This window comes from Physeter macrocephalus, chromosome 14 (assembly GCF_002837175.3).
Source record: "Physeter macrocephalus isolate SW-GA chromosome 14, ASM283717v5, whole genome shotgun sequence".
Taxonomy (NCBI): Eukaryota; Metazoa; Chordata; class Mammalia; order Artiodactyla; family Physeteridae; genus Physeter; species Physeter macrocephalus.
The window spans coordinates 85,474,699-85,495,136 of NC_041227.1; the positions used below are offsets into that span (position 1 = coordinate 85,474,699).

The window sequence follows — 20,438 nt, forward strand, 5'->3', positions numbered from 1 at the left end:
ACCTAAAAAATCAGAGGATACAATGGTGGGTTAGACTCAGAGATGTCAAAATTCAGAAAATTAAAACGATTAAATTTGCTAAGTTGGAAAATAAGGCTAAGGCTTTACATGCTGCATTTTTAATTTAATTTAATTTAATTTTAATTTTGCTTCATTTCATTTCATTTTTTGGCTGCGCTGTGCAGCTTGCGGGAATTTAGTTCCCCAACCAGGGATTGAACCTGGACCATGGCAGTGAAAGCGTGAAGTCCTAACCAGTGGACTGTCAGGGAATTCCCTGCGTGCTGCATTTTAAAATAAAGTAGAATAGCAGCAGGGAAAAAAGAGAAGATTTCAAACTTATGCTAAAGATTTGAGCCATGCCTTAATTTCTAAAAATCATCTCTCTCAAGAAGTATATTAGCCCCATCCTATAAATAAGGCAGCTTATGGTCAAGGGAGAGAAAAATCTTCACACAGAATTACAATGCAAACAAAATAATCATCAAAACAAGGCATACTCCAAAGAAGATAAAAAAATGGCCAATAAGCACATGAAAAGATGCTTAACATCATTAGTCATTAAGGAAACCCAAATCAAAGCTGCAATGAGATACCACCTCACACTCACTAGGATGGCTATCATAATATTAATAATATATTTTTTAATACAAAAAATAAATATTGGTGAGCATGTGGAGATATTGGAACCTTCATGCTTTGCCAGCAGAGATGTAAAATGGTCCAGCACTGTAGAAAAGTTTGGCAGCATTTCAAGAAGTTAAACAAAATTACCATATGGCCCAGCGATTCCACTCTTGGGTATGTACTCAAAATAATTTGAAACAGATGGCTGAACAAAAACATATGCATGATGTGAAGAGCAGCCCAATTCACAATAGCCAAAAGGCGGAAACAGCAAAAACGTCCATCAACGGATGAGTGAATAAACACAATGTGGTCTATCCATGCAACGGAATATTATGCAGCCATAAAAACGGAATGAACTCCGGACACAGATTACAACATGGGTGAACCTTGAAGGCATCACAATAAGTGAGATAAGCCAGCCACAAATGGGCACATAATGTACAGTTCTATTTATATAAGATATCCAGAATAAACAAATCCATAGGGACAGAAGGTAGATTCGTGGTTGCCAAGAGCTGGGGGGAGGGGGAAAGGGGAATGACTGATTAATGAGTATGGGATTTCCTTTCGGGGTGATGGAAATGTTCTGGAAGTAGATCATGGTGATAGCTGCACAATATTGTGACTGTACCAACCGTCACTGAATTGTACTCTTTAAAATAGCTAAAGTGGTAAGCTTTAATGTTATGTGGGAAGAGAGGGAGGGAGGGCTCTTAAGTGTCAACAAGCCCTCTCCTTCCTGCGCTGAAACCACCCAGCACACATGGAGAACAACAAGGTAAGAACAGCTAGCTATCTGGGACTTCCCTGTCGGTTCAGTGGTTAAGACTCCACGCTTCTACTCCGGGGGACACGGGTTCGAGCCCTGGTCCCACATGCTGCACAGCGGGGCCAAAAAATTAAAAAAAGAACAGCTAGAAATATCCTTGGGTCTTCCAGTCCACACTGCCACACAGACAGCCCTTCAAACAGAAAGTGATGGAGCCCCTCCCAGCCCAGAATCTCCTGTCTTAGCACCCAGAGACCCTCGGCTATAACTCGTTTACTCCCCAGCATGAATGGCGTGCCTACCGGGGTACCACACCCGTGGTGACCGAGACCAGACGCTGTTCTCATGGAACTTACATCCCAGGGCAGGGAGACAGACACTCTGAAGGAGACCCTTCCGAGAGTTGGAAGTGCCATGGGAACAGCAGAAAGCAGGATGATGGGCAGCTGTGGGGAGGGGGCGGTGAGGAGAAAAGACTGCCCCCACCCCCCGAGGGGGGACATTTAAGAAGCAACCTGAAGGGAGAGAAAGTCAGCCATACCTCCAGATGACCTGGGAAAGAACATTCCGGGCAGAGGAACTGCAGGTGCAAAGGCCCGGAGGTGGGCTACCTAGCCAGCCCAGCTGGCTCAGCATCCCCAGCAGACCAGCGTGGCTGGAGCACGGCGTGTGACGGGGGAGAGGCTGGAGGAGGGGGCGGAGGCGGGATGGTGCGGGGCCTCGTCAGCCAGAGGCAGGCACTGGGGTTTCATTCTAGGGGCACTTGGGGACCACTGAGGGCTTGTTTAAGAACACCATGATTGGGGCTTCCCTGGTGGCGCAATGGTTGCGCGTCCGCCTGCCGATGCAGGGGAACCGGGTTCGCGCCCCGGTCCGGGAGGATCCCACGTGCCGCGGAGCGGCTGGGCCCGTGAGCCGTGGCCGCTGAGCCTGCGCGTCCGGAGCCTGTGCTCCGCAACGGGAGAGGCCGCGGCGAGGGGAGGCCCGCATACCACAAAAAAAAAAAAAAAAAAAAAGAACACCATGATCAGATTAAAATAACTCAATCCTGAGACAGGCAACTGGATGACTTGAGAGCGGTACCAAGCTGGAGGTGGAGTTTTAGGAATCTGGTTGGAAGATCCCCAGGAGACCCATGGGCTCCAGGTATCTCCGGGGAAGGTCACAGGAGGTAGACCAACCCTCAAGAGCGGTATGGAAGTTCCTAGGGTTCCGGGGGTTAGTCCAGGTGGAGGGGAGCCCAGGACACCAGGTGTCCTCAACGGGTCTAAAATATAACCCCCTCCCTGCCCATAGACACGTCCACTTCACAGAGGTCAGATCCCTTTCACTCGAGGAATAATCTTGCTACCCCATCATTTCACATAAAATGGGACATCGTTCTTGGTAAAAACGAGACCAGGCAACTAAGTACTAATATATCCAAATTTAAACACCACTTTCTAGTTGTCCTACAAAGCGATTAGGTCCAGGTTTCCAGAGACTTAATTAAAGGCAGAAGAACAGTATCTTCGGAGAGCATTTGCTCCCATCCTCACCTTTCAAAAAAAAGTTACTTAAAGCGCATTTTAGAAGAATGTCTAAAATGGTTAAAAAAGAGAAGGAGTTGTGCAGGTATAACATTTGTTACGCTCAGAGAAAAAGGATGGATTAAGGTGTTAGAGTTCTTGACCAGGGGTAATTTTTGTCCCCCCGGGACGTTTGGCAAAGTCTGGAGATGTATGTGATTGTCACGATATGGGGAACATCCCTGGTATCTAGTGGGTGGAGGCCAGGGATGCCGCTACACATCCTACAGTGCGTGAGAAAGCCCCCTGAAGCAAAGAATTATCCAGTCCAAAACACCAAGAGTGCTGAGGTTTGGGTTTAAAGAAAGGTGTTCAACCTGCAAGTTCCTAAAATATCTGCATAACCAATCACTGAAGACGCTCCCCCCTCCCGAATGTCAGATAGTACAGCCACACAAGACCATTTTGTTTATGCTGAGGATCCAGAGACCCATGACCCACCTGCCTTTCGGGCAGGAATGAAGTCTTTCTGAGTCCTTCTTCAGAATTTGACAAGGAAGCAAGGCAAGGGAGGATCTTGCCTACAGCAGATGACAGGCAGTTTCTAATGGCCTGGAAGTTGACGTCCTTTGGAGAAATATTTCTACCGGTGAGTGGAGTTTTTCCAAATGAAAAAGATCAGTCCAATTAGTCCTGTCAGTGAGGGGAGCAGAAAACCATGCTCGGGTTGCCTAGCAGACTGAAGGTCAAGAACAAGAACAGCACTGAGGACCACGAAGCCATCGGTCTTGGAGGGAGGTGGTGAGGGGACAGCCAGGTGTCTGGTTTCCAGATTCACACAGGAAAAACCAGCTGGAAATGGTATGACTGGAGGGGCCCTTCTCCCAAGCAGGGGGCCAACTTTACCTTCTAGTCACTCAACATCCTCACCGATGATTTTGAGATGCTTGTAGGTGGAAAAGAGAGCCACTTTAAGTGACGAAGGACCACGGAACGAGAAAGTTATTCCTGTTTCAACTGCACGCTAATTCCTAAGATTTTAACATGGAGAATAAGCTTTCTCTCTTTCTCGATCTCAAATGAATTCATTTTTGAAAAGCGAATGGTACAAAACTCAAAAGGTGCTGGAGGGTTTACAGCAGAAAGTCTTCTCCCATCCTTAACCCTCAGCCACTGGGTTCCCCTCTCCAGAAATCATGCCAGTGATCAGTTTTCCATGTATCCTTCCATAAATATTCTAAGAAGATCCAATTGTATATGTGAGTGTGTATCCATTTTTTTAAAAAATATTTATTTATTTATTTGGCTGCACTGGGTCTTATTTGCAGCACACGGGATCTTCAGTTGCGGCATGTGGGATCTCGTTCCCTGACCAGGGATGGAACCTGGGCCCTCTGCATTGGGAGCTCGGAGTTTTAACCACCGGACCACCATGGAAGCCCCATGTGTCCATTTTTAATGGACACATTTTCCCTCACAACTGTTAACACATGATATAACCCCCTCTACACTTTGCTTTCCTTTTCATGTAGAGGTATCATTCATGTAATTTCCTATCAAGACATAGAGAGCTGCCTCATCCTTTGTTTTTTAAATGGCTACACAGATCACTGAAGGAAGATGACAACACGTATCTAAACAAGTCCTGTAGTGATGGTGTAAGGGGATAGGCCACAAGCTAGGGCCGGTGCTTGTGGCCCAGGTGAGGCTCCTAAGAAAGCATTCACTGCAGGGGAGACACTGAGGGTGATGTGAGCGCTTGGATTCCAAGGGCACAGGTGTTAACGGGGTAACACCTCAATTAGTGGTGAGTCTTTGCTTGTGTAGATGCTTTAAGAGTCAAGAAATTAAGAAAAGGAAAAGAAAAGAAAAAAAAAAAGAAGAGAGGGGCTTCCCTGGTGGCGCAGCGGTTGCACGTCCGCCTGCCGATGCAGGGGAACCGGGTTCGCGCCCCGGTCTGGGAGGATCCCACATGCCGCGGAGCGGCTGGGCCCGTGAGCCGTGGCCGCTGAGGCTGCGCGTCCGGAGCCTGTCCTCCGCAATAATTTCCTATCAAGACATAGAGAGCTGCCTCATCCTTTGTTTTTTAAATGGCTACACAGATCACTGAAGGAAGATGACAACACGTATCTAAACAAGTCCTGTAGTGATGGTGTAAGGGGATAGGCCACAAGCTAGGGCCGGTGCTTGTGGCCCAGGTGAGGCTCCTAAGAAAGCATTCACTGCAGGGGAGACACTGAGGGTGATGTGAGCGCTTGGATTCCAAGGGCACAGGTGTTAACGGGGTAACACCTCAATTAGTGGTGAGTCTTTGCTTGTGTAGATGCTTTAAGAGTCAAGAAATTAAGAAAAGGAAAAGAAAAGAAAAAAAAAAAGAAGAGAATCAAGTGATTAGAAGGAAGCTCTACCAAAAGAAAAAAAGGAACGAAGAAATGGATTAAGGTGACATACTTTCATGTCAAAAAGGGGATAGTGGGGGCTTCCCTGGTGGCGCAGTGGTCGAGAGTCCGCCCGCCGATGCAGGGGACGCGGGTTCGCGCCCCGGTCCGGGAAGATCCCACGTGCCGCGGAGCGGCTGGGCCCGTGGGCCGTGGCCGCTGGGCCTGCGCGCCCGGGGCCTGTGCTCCGCAACGGGAGAGGCCACGGCAGTGGGAGGCCCGCGTACCACAAAAAAAGAAAAAAAGGGGGATAGTGAAAATCTATAATCAAAGGCGGGCGAATACAAGAAGTTAATGGACTGCAACTCACTACAGACTACAAATTATTTCTATTTCTAAAGAAATGCTCTGAGACAAAGGAAAAGCTGAGGGCTCGGCAGACGCGGGGTACTGTGCTGATTGATTTAACCTAATGCCTACCCGTGACTGAGGTATTATTTGCTCTCTCCTCCACACTCTGCAAACCCCCACTTCACGTAGAAGGGTACCGAATCTCTGAAGGATTCAACTGCCCACACGTCCAGAAAAGCTGCCAAAGTGTGCTTCTCCTGCAGACGAGGGTCTAGGCTGAGAGAATCACCCACTATTCCGGGGACCATTAGCGCCCAGGTAAAGAGACCTTACTTATTAGCAAGCTTCACCCGGACCAGTGGTTTCCCGGGTCAAAGAGAAGCTATTAAAATACACTTTTCCCTGATTCTAGTGTGCCGAGAGATGCTTAAGCGTTGAGGGAAGGGGAGACAGAACGTTGCAGGGTTTGGCAGTAGTCGACCTGCCTCGTCTGAGAGGAGTGTTCTCTCTAAAATTACCTTAGGCTTCAGCAGAACAGTTTGTAGGATGACGCAGAGACAAAAAGTCTTATTCTAACATCCACTCTGTGTCCTAAACACACACACACGCACACAAGCCCCTCCATCTCTGAAAACTGCTGTCTACTGTCCGCTAATCCAGGCAGACCTGCTCCACGGGGCTCAGCAGTTCTCAGTGGTGATTTTGGACTAACGCCAGGGCCCTAATAACAGCAGCAGTTTCTATTTCTTTACTATGTCCTCATGTCAAGCACTGTGCTAGGCATTTACATGCATTACCTCACTTAACTCTCAAACCCTACTGGGTAGGAATTCATTGTTATTACTATTTGCCAAGGGAAGAAACCAAAGCATACAGAGGTAATTGACTTGCCCGCTGTCGGGCAAAATTAGGAAGCAGCAGAGCTGGGCTTCCACCTTGCAGAGTCAGATCCCAGCACTTAAACTCAGAGCCATCACGCTAAACTGCTTCTGTAAAGAACAGGAACAAGTCAAACTGGCACGATGCACTAGGCAGGTTCCGTGCCTAAAATAGGCGTGGGCCATCCAGTCGTGACACGTCTATTTTCAGCGCTGCCTACATGTGGCGGGCCCTGTTCTAGGCATTGAGAACGCAGCCGTGATGGGAAGACAAGGTCCCTGCTCCTGCGTAGCTCACGTGTTGGTGACGGGAACAGACACAGGAACAAGTGAATGAGCAGGATGATTTTAGAGGATAACACAAGCTATGGAGAACATGAAATAGGGGGACGTGACTGGGGGAGGGAGGGAGCACACACATCAGGTGGCAAGAGAAGCTGCACCGAGACGGTGACATCTGAACTGAGAATCAAACAGTAAAGAGTTGCTGGTGTGACTATTCACGACAGCGAAGACATGGAAACAACCTAAATGTCCATCCGCAGATGCGTGGATAAAGAAGGTCTGGTGTATATATATAGATATATATATATACACATACACACACACACACGCACACACACAATGGAATACTACGCAGCCATAAAAAAGAGAAGGAAATCATGCCATTTCCAGCAACACGGATGGACCTAGAGATTGTCATACTAAGTGAAGTAAGTCAGACAGAGAAAGACAAATACCATATGATACCACTTACATGTGGAATCTAAAATATGACACAAATGAACTTATCTATGAAACAGAAACAGACTCACACAGAGAACAGACTGGTGGTTGCCAAGGGGGAGGGGGTTAGGGGAGGGATGGATTGGGAGGTTGGGGTTAGCAGATGCAAACTATTATATACAGGATGGATAGACAACAAGGTCCTAATGTAGAGCACAGGGAGCTATATTCAATATCCTGGGATAAACCATAAGGGAAAAGAATATGAAGAAGAATGTATATACGTGTATAACTAAATCACTCTGCTGTATAGCAGAAGTCAATACATCATAAATCAACTACACTTAAATAAAATTAACATAAAATAAGCCCAAATTGCTGGCCTGAAATGCTGCGTAAGAATATTCCACGTGGAGGGTAGATCCCACATGAAGGCTCCGCATGGATATGAACAAGGCAAGTTCAATCACAGGTCGGTGCAGTTGGAGGATGATGATGGGGACAGAGGAGGATGGTGGGCGGGGCCAAGAGCTGAGCTCAGAGATGCAGGTGGAAGATGTACCATTAGGGACCAAGGGCCAAGCTAAGAAGCTGGGATTTTGTGCTGCAGTGGGAATCCTTTGGTGGGACTGAAGCATCTGATTTCATTTTAAACACTCACTCAGGCAGTTGTAGAGACCAGATGATGAAGGGGCTTGGGGGGTCGGAGTGGAGAGCAGAGACCCCGATGGGAACACTGCTCTGTTCAGGCAACAGATGATTGTTGCGTGGACCGGGCCGACGAACGTTAAAGCAAATGGAGATTCTTTGGAGGACTTACTGAGATGCACGTGGGGAAAGAATGAAAAGTAAGGATACAGGATGATGCCTGGGATGTAGATCTGAGCAAGTGGGTGGATTAACAGTACCATCCCTTCTCTGCTAGGTCCTCCTCCTGGTAGAGCTTCAATTGCTGTAGTTCCTGGGGGGTCTTGATTCAAGGCCCCTTGGCTTCTCACCTGTATTTTCTCCCTGGGTGATCTCATCAACTCCCATGGATTCAACAAGTCCTCAAACCAGGGACCTGGAAACCCCTCTCCCTTCCTCATACCTCCACATCCATTCAATTGCCAAGTTCTGGTACCCTACGTCCAACATCCATCACATCTCCGACCTCTCTCCATCTTCACTGACCCCATCGCGTCCCACCTTGACTGCGCCCCTACCTGTCTAAATGGATCCTGACTTCCACCACAGCCCCACCCCATTCATCCATTCATCACACAATCACCAACAAATCTCATCAAGCTACTTCCGATTAACACACTGGCCTCCCACGGATCTCGGGGGGAAAGACCAGGTCCCCCGCCATCCCATCTCACACCCTCTCCTTGTCATTCCCTGACCTCTAGTCACTCGGGCCACCTTCGTGTTGCTCAAAAAATGCCAAACGCCTTCCGGTCTCTGGAAAATCCACACATCGTGCACCCTATAACCTAAAAGCACTTTTATCAGTGTCACTGCTGCCACCTTTAGCTTGCCCTTAAAGGTCACCTTGAATTTCTTTTCAGTTTGATCATTTAGTCAGTCAGATGAGAATAAGGAAAGACTGCTCAGCTCAAGAAATCATGGGCAGGGACTTCCCTGGCGGTCCAGTGGTTAAGACTTCGCCTTCCAATGCAGGGGGTTTGATCCCTGGTCGGGGAGCTAGGATCCCACGTGCCTCGCGGCCAAAAACACCAAAACGTAAAACAGAAGCAATAGTGTAACGTGTTCAATAAAGACTTTAAAGAGGGTCCGCATCAAAAAACTCTTAAAAAAAAAAAAAAGAAATCATGGACAAAATCAAGCCCCTGTCATCTGTGCAGTGAAGTCACTGATCTGTACATGCCTGAGCTTATTTCCACTGCAGACTTCTTCCAGGTCCACTGAATAGCTGTCCAGTTCATATGGCAATCACTGCACCAGTGTGGCCTGTGCCTCCTGACATCCTGATGCTCCCCGCGCGGCCCACATGCCCCCTCAAAAAAGAGAAATCATGGACAAAATCAAGCCCCTGTCATCTGTGCAGTGAAGTCACTGATCTGTACATGCCTGAGCTTATTTCCACTGCAGACTTCTTCCAGGTCCACTGAATAGCTGTCCAGTTCATATGGCAATCACTGCACCAGTGTGGCCTGTGCCTCCTGACATCCTGATGCTCCCCGCGCGGCCCACATGCCCCCTCCTCTGGGGAAGCGTGAGTAACCAACTGCCTTTCCAGTGCCAGTCATCCTCTGACCTGTCGGCCTTGCCATATCCCAAATTTGCTATCGATTCATGATATTTTAGAAAACCTGGAGAGCCAAAAGCCTCCTATATAATTCGCAAGACCCTCAATCCAATTAAAAGCTTATAAATCTGGGTAACTTGACCTTATCCTCGAGAAATTAACGCTAGTAGTAATCAACCTACCAACACCAAAGGTCAGTTTCAAGAGTCAGATGTTACTCTTGATACCAAAATATACATTCCTGTCGACCAATTATTTTATTTTATTTTATCTTTGGCCGAGAGACATGTGGGATCTTAGTTCCCCGACCAGGGACCAAAGCTGTGCCCCCTGCAGCGGAAGCGTGGGGTCTTAACCACTGGACCGCCAGGGAAGTCCCTTGACCGCTTGTTTTAAAAACAGTGCTTTCTGGAACAAAAGGACGGAAGTGGGTCACAGGCAGGCCTGGCTACAGGCCCCCCCCCGCCACGGACCAGCTTCTGGAGTCCCATATACGTGTTTGTTTGATGAAAGGGTTTCATGTCGAAAGCAGTACTGCAAACTCTGCCTTTAGACTGTCAGGCTCCCTTGCTGAAAGCCCTGATATACACAGAAATTCTATTTCCACAGACACATTCCAAAGCTGTAAACATTTTATTTCTACCACACGTGAGTGATTCCTGCTGGGAATATTAAGAAAGAAGAAACCAGGGCTGGAAAGAGAAAATGCAATGATTGATAGAGCAAGAAGAGCCGTTCTGGTCCTGCAGCGTGAGATGGTGGAAGTATCAGGGCACAGGCCATGATAACTAATACAAGTGAGGCCAACAGAACCTGGGGGGCTCGGGGCGACCACCGGGAAGAGAAGTCAACAAGAACTCCAGGTCAGAGAAAATCAAACAGACACCAAACACGTAGATCATAAACTCAAGGAGGAAAGAAACCCCCTAGATTGCATCTCCCCTGTAACAAAGCCAAGTGAACAGCTAAGAAGAGCTTTTCATCTCTGGTGGACTTGAGAGGGGTGGAGGGGTCAAAGGGAAGCGAATCTTCACGACTGTTCACCCCAAGGACTGCCCACTCGACGGAGTCACACGATGCAATGCCTTTAGAACTAATGCCCTTCTAGACAAAGACCCTGGAGCACTTTCATGTAGCAGGTTCTCTTTATTGCTTCATTACAGCAAAAACAATTTTCATAAAAGCCTTTATAGGCCACCTGTAACCTCCAAAACCACAGTGTAATTTTCTTCCATGTGATCTTAAGATACTATGGAGGCAAATGGAAGTTATGAACAAACAGCAGGGGTAAGAGAAAGGTGACGGCCTCCCTAACGGTGGGATCTCAGCACGCCCCTGCTCTCCTCAGGCGTTGCCCCTGTCTGGGGAGGACAAGGACGGGGACCAAATCCTGCTTGGTGAGGGTAGGGGATGCTTCGGGCAGGTTAAAGGGCACGGAGAGGTGGGAGGAACTGCCACACCAAAAGACAATTCTCAGATACCGCCTGGTCCATCAGCAGGCAAGTTTCACATCCCCCAGAGCTCGGAGGACACTTACCGAGCGCTTGTCCGCCTCCGCCCCTTGCTGGCCCTGCAGACATGCCGTGAGCTTCTTGTGTGTGCTGTGGGAGACCTGCTTCACCAGCTCCAGCCGCTTCTCCACCTGCGGACAGAGCAGTGGGTGGGGCTCCTGGGTGAGGGGAGGTCAGAAGTGGGGTCACGGATCTGGACAATCAAGGGACAAGACGGACCCATGTTTCTGCAGAGACAACATCCAATGCAGGAGAAAAGGAGGGGATCACAGACTCAGGGACTCTCTGCTAACCGTGCAATCAAATGCCTTCAAATGTCTCCTGAAAAATCTCACCCAGACTGATGTTCACAATGCAAGGGGCTATCATAAAGGATGAAAGCTGTGTCTCTAAATAGACCGGATGAGGAGAGGTGGAGCAGCTTGAACAGCATCGGGAAGGGCTCGGCTGTAAAAGGGAATATGTCTTTGGCATCTATGAGCTACAGGCCAGGGACACCCTTACCTGAAGAAGGTCTTCGCTCAGAACTTCAGTCTTCTCTGCCCTAAAGAGAAAATGGAGACACATATCGGTTAAAAAAAAACCAAAAACAAAAACTAGGAATACAGTCTCATAATTACTCTCCACTCTCTTCCCACTTACAGAGAGATTAGAAAAACAGAGACATTTATAGCAGCTATTTTTAAAAAATTTTATTGAAGTATAGTTGATTTACAATGTTGTGTTAATTCCTGCTGTGCAGCAAAGTGACTCAGTTATACATATATATTCAATATATTCTTTTTCATCTTCTCTTCCATTATGGTTTATCCCAGGATATTGAACATAGTTCCCTGTGCTCTACAGTAGGACCTCGTTCTTTATTCATCCTATATACACAAGTCTGCATCAACAACAGCTATTTCTAACAAGAGAAAATATAGACAGTACTGGAATTTACTAGGAACCTCAAGGAACCACCACTCCAGCAAAAACATGGTAAACAAGATGGTCTGAGGAGTCTCCTGCTACAGCATGGAAACTGGATGAAGCACAGCAAACACATTTCTTCTGTCTCCAGATTTTTTTTTTTCCAAGTAATAGAATTAAGTAGGATCCCCACCCATCCCCCTTGGTCTCCCCCAAACAAACAAGCAAAAGTAGCTTGAAAATCTGAGCAGAGATCGATCAACAGCAAACACGGAGACAGCACTGAGTCCTGGTAACAAATGCAAATGCCACCACTGAGATCTGGTCACCAGTGTGAGCCCCCCCACCCCACCCAGAAAGTGGGGGGCTGGAACCAGGGGTTAACACATTCAGGGAAAGAACATGGATGCCGGCTGGAGTGTCCCAACCTGTTAGCAACCCCTGTCTCACATCAGAGGACAATGCAAATCTTCTTGGAGCAAAGCGCAAAGAGATACACTCAAAAACACAACAGATAAATCAAAATATAAACTAACCCACAGAAAGGAAAGAAAAAGAACACAAGGGACTTCCCTGGGTGGCGCAGTGGCTAAGAATCCACCTGCCAATGCAGGGGACACGGGTTCGATCCCTGGTCTGGGAAGATCCCACATGCCGTGGAGCAACTAAGCCTGTGTGCCACAACTACTGAGCCTGCGCTCTAGAGCCCGCCAGCCACAACTACTGAAGCCCGCGTGCTACAACTACTGAAGCCCACGTGCCTAGAGCCCGTGCTCCGCAACAAGAGAAGCCACCGCAATGAGAAGCCTGTGCACCGCAACAAAGAGTAGCCCCCGCTCGCCGCAACTAGAGAAAGCCCATGCGCAGCAACAAAGACCCAATGCAGCCAAAAATAAATAAATAAATTTAATTAATTAATTAATTTTAAAAAAGAACACAAATAAAAAAACAAAGAACAAAAAATTAAATGACAGACTTAAGCCTTAACATAGTCATAATTATATTAAATGTAAATGGCCTAAATATGCCAATTAAAAGATAGATTGACAGAGTGAATTGAAAACATGCAATCTATGAGAATCTCACTTCAAATATGACATAGGCAACCTGAAGGTAAAAGGGTAGGAAAAGATATCACGCAAACATTTACCAAAAGAAAGCAAAAGTGGCTATATTAATGTTAGATAAAGTAGATTCAGAATAAAGAAAATGACCAGAAACATAGAGGAGCATAATATAATGATAAAAGGATCAATCCACCAAGAAGATGTAGCAATCTTAAATGTGTATGCACTAAACAAAGCTGCAAAAATATGTGAAGCAAAAACTGACAGAACTGAAAGGAAAAATAGACAAATCCACATAAAGACTTCAATATCCCCTCTTCTCAACAACTGACAGACCAGCTAGATAAAAAACAAATCAGCAAGAATAAGTAAGAACACAACAATTCAATTAACCAACAGAATTTAACTGACATTTATAGAACACTCCAACCAACATCAGCAGTATACACATTCTTTTCCAGTACATATACCAAGATGGGCAACATCTGGGTCCATAAAATAACTAATTTGATGTTGTTGTTGGTGGTGGATTTTGCCGCACTGCGCAGCTTACAGGATCTCAGTTCCCCAACCAGGGATCAAACCTGTGCCCCCTGCAGTGGAAACGCAGAATCCTAACCACTGGACCGCCAGGGAATTCCCTAAAATAACTAATTTGAAAGAACTGAAATCATATACAGTGTATTCTCTTATCACTAACAGAAAGATAAGAAGAAAATATCCAAACACTCGGACACCAAACAGCATGCTTCTATTTATTATTTATTTATTTATTTTATTTAATTTTGGTTGTGCCGGGTCTTAGTTGCGGCATGCGGGATCTTCGTTGAGGCATGCGGAATCTTTCGTTGCGGCTCTCGGGCTTCTCTCTAGTTTTGGCACACAGGTTTTCTCTCCTCTAGTTGAGGCGCACAGGCTCAGTAGTTGTGGTGCACACGGGCTTCGTTGCTGCACGGCATGTGGGATCTCAGTTCCCTGACCAGGGACCGAACCCACATCCCCTGCATTGTCAGGCGGATTCCTTACCACTGGACAACCAGGAAAGTACCAAATGCTTCTAAATAATCCATGGAACAGAGGAAGTCTCAAGGGAAAAAAAAAAATGAACTGAACAAAAATGAAAATGCAATATATCAAAATGGTGGACACAGCCAAAGCAGTGCTGGGAGGAAATTTTAGAGCACTAAAACCATATATTAGAAAAGAGAGGGCTTCCCTGGTGGCGCAGCGGTTGAGAATCCGCCTGCGGATGCAGGGGACACGGGTTCGTGCACCGGTCTGGGAAGATCCCACATTCCGCGAAGCGGCTGGGCCCGTGAGCTACGGCCACTGAGCCTGTGTGTCCAGAGCCTGTGCTCCGCAATGGGAGAGGCCATAACAGTGAGAGGCCCGTGTACCACAAGAAAAAAAACAAAAAACAAAAAAAAAAAAGAAAAGAGAAACATTTTCAAATGAGAAACTTAGCTCCTACTGTGGCAACCTATAAAAAGAAGACCAAGAATAAGCCCAAAGCAAGCAGAAGGAAAGCAAGCACAAGAGGGCATAATAAATTTAAAACAAAAATAATAACGGAGAAAAGTAATGAGACAAAGAGCTGGTTCTTTGAGAAGATAAATACAATTGAAAAAACCTCTAGCACAATTGAAAAGAAGAAAAAAAAGAAGACAAATTACCAAGAATAGGAAAGAGGAAGTATCACTACAAAATCCCGTAGATTTCAAAAGAACATCTTTGAACTAATACACATATGTACTTTTGACAATTTACATGAAATGGACTACTGTACTTAAAAACCATAAATTACAATACACTCAATATGAAACAAATAATTGGAATAGCCCTGTAACTGTTAAGAAATTGAACCTGTACTATTAAAAGTCTCAAAAAAAATATTCAGACCCAGAAGGTTTCACAAGAGAATTTTACCAAATGTTTAAAGAAGAATTAGCCCCAATTCTACATAATCTCTTCCAGAATACAGAAGAGGAGGAAACACTTCCGAATTCATTTTACGAAGCTAGCATTCCTTTGATACCAAAACCAGACAAAGAACAGTAACAAAGAAAGCTAATTATAGACCAATATTCCTCATGATATAGATGCAAAAATCCTTAACAAAATATTACCAAATATAATTCAACAACCTATAAAAAGAATTTTTCACCATGACCAACTTAGGTTTAGTCCAGGGATACTATTCCAGGGGTTTTTTAATCAATCAATGTAATTTACCATATTAATAGATCAAAGAAGAAAAACTACATGATCATATTAATCAATGTAGAAAGAGCATTTGACAAAATTCAACACCCATTCTTGGTAAAAAACTCTCAGAACACACAGAAGAGACAGAAGAGAACTTCCTCAAATTGATAAATAACATCTGCAAAAAAAAAAAACCAAAACACCCTGTAATTAACATTATGCTTCATGGTGAAAGACTAGATGCTTTCCCCCCTAAGACTGGGATCAAGGCAAGTATGTCTGTACTCAACATTCATTCAACATAGTGCTGGAAGTTTGAATCAGTGCAATAAGGCAAGAAAAGGAAATAAAAAACACAGATATGAAAGGAACAAATAAAAATGTCCCTATTTCCAGATGACGTGCTTGTCTATGTAGAAAATGCCCAGGAATCTACAAAGAAAGAAAATTCCTAGAACTAATAAATGAGTTCAGCAAGGTTGCAGGACATAAGGTAAACATACAAAAATAAATTTTATTTCTATACACTAGTAATGAATACATTAATACTGAGACTAAAAATAAAATACTATTAACAACTGCTTTAAAAAATAAAATACTTATGTATCAATTTATAAATATATGCAAAGAATGTGTCTGTTGAAAACCACAAAATTATAAAAGAAATCAAAGATCTAAATAAAGGGAGCAATACTGTGTCTGTGGATTGGAAGACTCAACCTAATAAAGATGTCAATACTCAGAAAATTAGTCATGATTAAATGCAATCCCAATCAAAATTTCAACAGGATTTGTTGTAGATACAAACTGATTCTAAAATTGATATGAAACTGCAAAGGAAGTAGAAAACTTAAAACAATTTTTAGAAAGAATAAATTTGTAGTACTCACTACCCAGTTTTAAGACTTACCATAAAACTAAGTAATCAAAAGAATATGGTAGTGAAAGGGCAGAAAAACAGATCAGTGGGATAGAATAAGGAAAGTGGACCTAGACAGATGTAGGCAACTGATTTCTGACAAAGATGCAAAGGAGGAAGAAGAGTCTTTCTAACAAATTGTGCTGGTACAATTGGATATTCATATGCAAAACTATGAACTTTGACCCATGCTTCACATCAGGTACAAAAATTCACTCATAATGGTTCACAGACCTAAATACAAAACATGAGACTATAAAACTTTTGAAGAGAAAAGTTGAGAAAATATCTTTGACCTTAGGTGAGGCAATGAGTTCTTAGAAATAACATCAAAAGGATGATCCACAAAACAAACAAAAAAAGGGATACATTAGACTTCATCTAAATTAAAAGCTTCAGGGCTTCTCTGGTGGTGCAGTGGTTAAGAATCCACCTGCCAATGCAGGGACACGGGTTCGAGCCCCGGTCCAGGAAGATCCCACATGCCGCAGAGCAACTAAGCCTGTGCACCACAACTACTGAGCCTGTACTCTAGAGCTTGCGAGCCACAACTACTGAGCTCGCGTGCCACAACTACTGAAGCCTGTGCGCCTAGAGCCTGTGCTCCACAACAAGAGAAGCCACCGCCATGAGAAGACTGTGCACCGCAACGAAGAGTAGCCCCCGCTCGCCGTAACTAGAGAAAGCCCGCACACAGCAACGAAGACCCGATGCAGCCAAAAATTTAAAAAATAAATAAATAAAATTTTAAAAAATAAAATAAAATAAAAAAGACTGACCCGAGGAAGGAGGCGGGCTAACAGGTGACGCTAATTTTAGGAAGCCTGGTATTTTGGGCCTCATCTTTGTAAATGAAAGAGCATTGTTCACTATCAAGACAATGAACACTACTATTTTCAGAGGATGAGTCATTCTACAGGATGACAGGCACCGTGTAGGTGACATCTGGGTACAAGTTATGTCTTTTCATTTTATTTTTTACACCAATAGACTAAAGCAAAACAGAGCCTTGGCAAATGGATCTAAAAATTGTGCACTGTTCTCCTGATGGGCTTTAGAAGAACAGTCACTGCCACCCACAAAAATCTTGACTGTCACCGGTGTCATACATTAGCTTGTCAGGTCACGGCAGCATTTCCCAGAATGTGTTCCAAGAAAAAATAGACTCGTTAGACACCCTGAAGAAAAAGGTTCTGTGGACAAATAAGTTAGGAGACGCTGAAGGCTATATTCTCCATTAACAGAGTTTCATTAAAATATTAAACGCTCTGAGAAGTCCTGCAGGAAATTTAAATGGCTTAATTTTGGCCAACTCATCATTTCCCAAATCTATAAAAATATATTTCATATAACACCAGTTAACGACTACACCCTGAGTGCTGAATATAGTTTAGAAACATGAAGATGAAGGTACTATTCACTACAGGACATCTTGGATACCTTCCCTGACATGCTACCTTGGAGTTCTAGCCTCATCACAGAAAGACACTTGGTTAGATTGAGAGCCAAACAATGGGGACTCTCAGCTGTCATTACAGAAGTCACGGAAGGAAACAGTGAGGCTGCCTTTAACGCAGAGATAGTCTCATTACAAAACATTTCAGACAATAAGTCACCAAGTTACAACACCCAGGAAGCTGTCAAATGCTCTCAATTTGTCCATCACTAATATTTTCAGCACCTGTTGCTCTCTTTCTATTTGCAGTCTCAGGCTGGGTGCCAAGGAACAGCCACGAGATCCTTCTAACCGATGTCCCCGTCTCCAGCATCTTCCATTCATCATTCACACTGCCTTTAGATATTCTTCCTAAAATGTCCCTTTTACCTAATGCCAAAGAGGTGCTCTGCTAAGTGCTTTACAAGCTTTATACCACTGTTTAAAAATGTACCTGAGATTTGTTTCAATCAGGCAGATAAGACATGCAGACGTGGAACTGTCATGAAGAAACTTACACTTACAGGTTCCTAGAATCAGGAGGCATGGCACACCATGCAGGGACACACAGGGATACACCAGGGCAGGTCAGGAGGCAGAGAGAGCTAGGGGACAGTGTGGGCAACAGTCTTTACTCTGGTTTCCACAAGAAGGATGGGTTGGCAAAGCAAGCAAGCTGAGCAGGTTTCAAGTGGGATAATTTGAGTAATTTTGGTGGGCTCTGGGCTATGGGGGGAGGGCCCTAAGAGTCCAGTACTTGGCCCTGGCGTGATTTAGGGGCAGGAGGATACTGTCCAGACTACAGGGGCCTGAAAAGAGGGGGGTGGAGGTATGGACTCAGAATTGGTTGTTTGCATATCAAAGATGTGCTTTCAGGCAAACCGTTTGCTCTCTCTAGGAATTAGCCAGGCCTCGGAGGGGCAGTCTCTCCCAAGTCAGTGAGGTTTCAGATGCCCGAGCATCCGGAATACAGAAAACATAGTGAATACAATCACTCATTCCTTTAAAAAAACCCTGGAAGGCGTTATTATCCCCATTTTTTTAAACAAGAAGATGAGGTTACTCTGAATTAAGTCATCACCTTAGTGCAATACGCCAAAATATAGTCCTGGAGCTACAACATCAGCGTCACTTTCAAACTTGTTAGAAATGTAAATTCTCCAGCCCCAACCAGACCTACTGAGTCAGAAATTCTGGGAGGGAGCTCCAAAATCTATTTTAAGATGCCCTCCAGGTGACTCCAATGCATGTTAAGAAACACTGGTGTATGGAATAAAATCTAAAAATCTCTGCTTTGGAAAATCCTACTGAGTCAACAAATTTCTCTCTTCAAGGTCCTCCAAACTGTCCCCACTGTTCTATGCCCAGGCATCTCCCGCTCTTCATTCTGGCCCCTTCCAAGAGGAGGAAGCTGTCAAGCTGCAACAATCAGACCAGCAGCAGACTTTATCAGCAATAATTGATGCTAGACTATAACGGAGCAATTCCAAAGTTCTGAGTGAAAATTCATTTCAATCCAAAAAAAAAAAATTATGATAACTTATCAGTCAAGTATAGAGGCAAAATAAAATCATTTTTAGAAATAGAAAAGGATGTTACCTCTCTTTCTGAGAAAACCCCTTGAGGATGCACTCCAGAAAAAATAAGGATAAAACTTTAATCCACTGAGAAACGACAGAAATAAACCTGAGACCAGCCAAGAGGAAATCTCAGGATGTCAGACCCGCAGGAGGCTCGGAGAGCAATAAATACAAATTGGAACTCAGTGGCCTCTAAGATGAAGAGAGCAAACAAAATAATAGATGAAATGAGTAGGTTGGAAGGTATGAAGGCATATGATTCTCCCAATAGAAAAAAAACAAGATAATCCCAAAGAAATTCCAGGAAAAGTGCCCAAGAAAGATAGGATTCAAATATGAATCAAAAAACAAACAAACAAATATGAATCAAAGTAAAGTGATGCATGATTGAATCATCTGTAGAATATAAGAAAAGAGTATTTATTTAACCTTGGCACTAGGCAAAGTCTCCTTTATCTGGGCAGATATCTTTATGTTGGAACCACAGAGCATGAAATATTATTGACAAATTACTTGGCTCTGCAATGAACAACATTTAAGTAGCTATAAAAGAAGTACTTAGTTGACTGTTGAACTTTTAGAATCAACCCATGCACAAAACACAGAAGACATAACTATGATGATTACAGGAGAGAATGAATGTAAATTTTATCAATCTTCAAGATGTGAAAAAGAGAAAGAGGAAGGAAAAATGGGAAAGAAAGGAAAGAAAGGGAGAAGCAAACAGTTGAGAGAGTGAGGTGAATAATGCTCACTAAAGCCAGCCAAGAGAAACTGTACCATCTGTGGCAACTGCGGAGAGGTTTAAACATAAAAAGTAAAATGCTCTTTGTTACAACAATTGAAAAAATAGGTGTGGAGGGGAAGGCAAGTGGTATAATAGAATCAAAACCCCATCTCCCCAACAGGAAGTAAATTGTGTTTGTGGGTATAGGAGAGAGAACCAACAGGGCAAGCATATTATTTAAAGATGGGGAGCTAAATTACAGAGGAATTGAATACAGAAGTCATTAAAAGTAATTGTCTCCAGAGAGCAGGGCTGGGAGTGGAATCAGGGTAAGACGGCTGATACCTGTTCATTATTGGAATCAGGGTAAGACGGCTGACACCTGTTCATTATAAGTCCTTCTCTACAACTTGATTTTTTAAAAAACCACATCCACCTATTATTTTGATTATTAAGGGACAAGGTTGCTGAAGGCATGGAAAATAGGTGTGCCCACCACAGCTGTTGGAAGCATGAAATGGTACGATCTTTCTTGAAGGCAATTTGGCTATATATATATATATATATATATATATATATATATATATTTTTTTT

General features: G+C 44.3%; 1 protein-coding gene across 2 annotated transcripts in view; it reads right to left on the minus strand.

Annotated features, from left to right (window-relative positions):
- The window catches only part of ARHGAP44 (Rho GTPase activating protein 44), a 158,280-nt gene that overhangs the window by 70,871 nt on the left and 66,971 nt on the right, over nucleotides 1-20,438 (minus strand). For both annotated transcript variants that reach the window (XM_028499018.2, XM_024127756.3), the window contains exons 2-3: nucleotides 11,507-11,546; nucleotides 11,029-11,133 (exon numbers count right to left, since the gene is read on the minus strand). In XM_028499018.2, coding sequence (XP_028354819.1) covers nucleotides 11,029-11,133; nucleotides 11,507-11,546 — 145 coding nt within the window. The remainder of the gene's footprint in view (nucleotides 1-11,028; nucleotides 11,134-11,506; nucleotides 11,547-20,438) is intronic.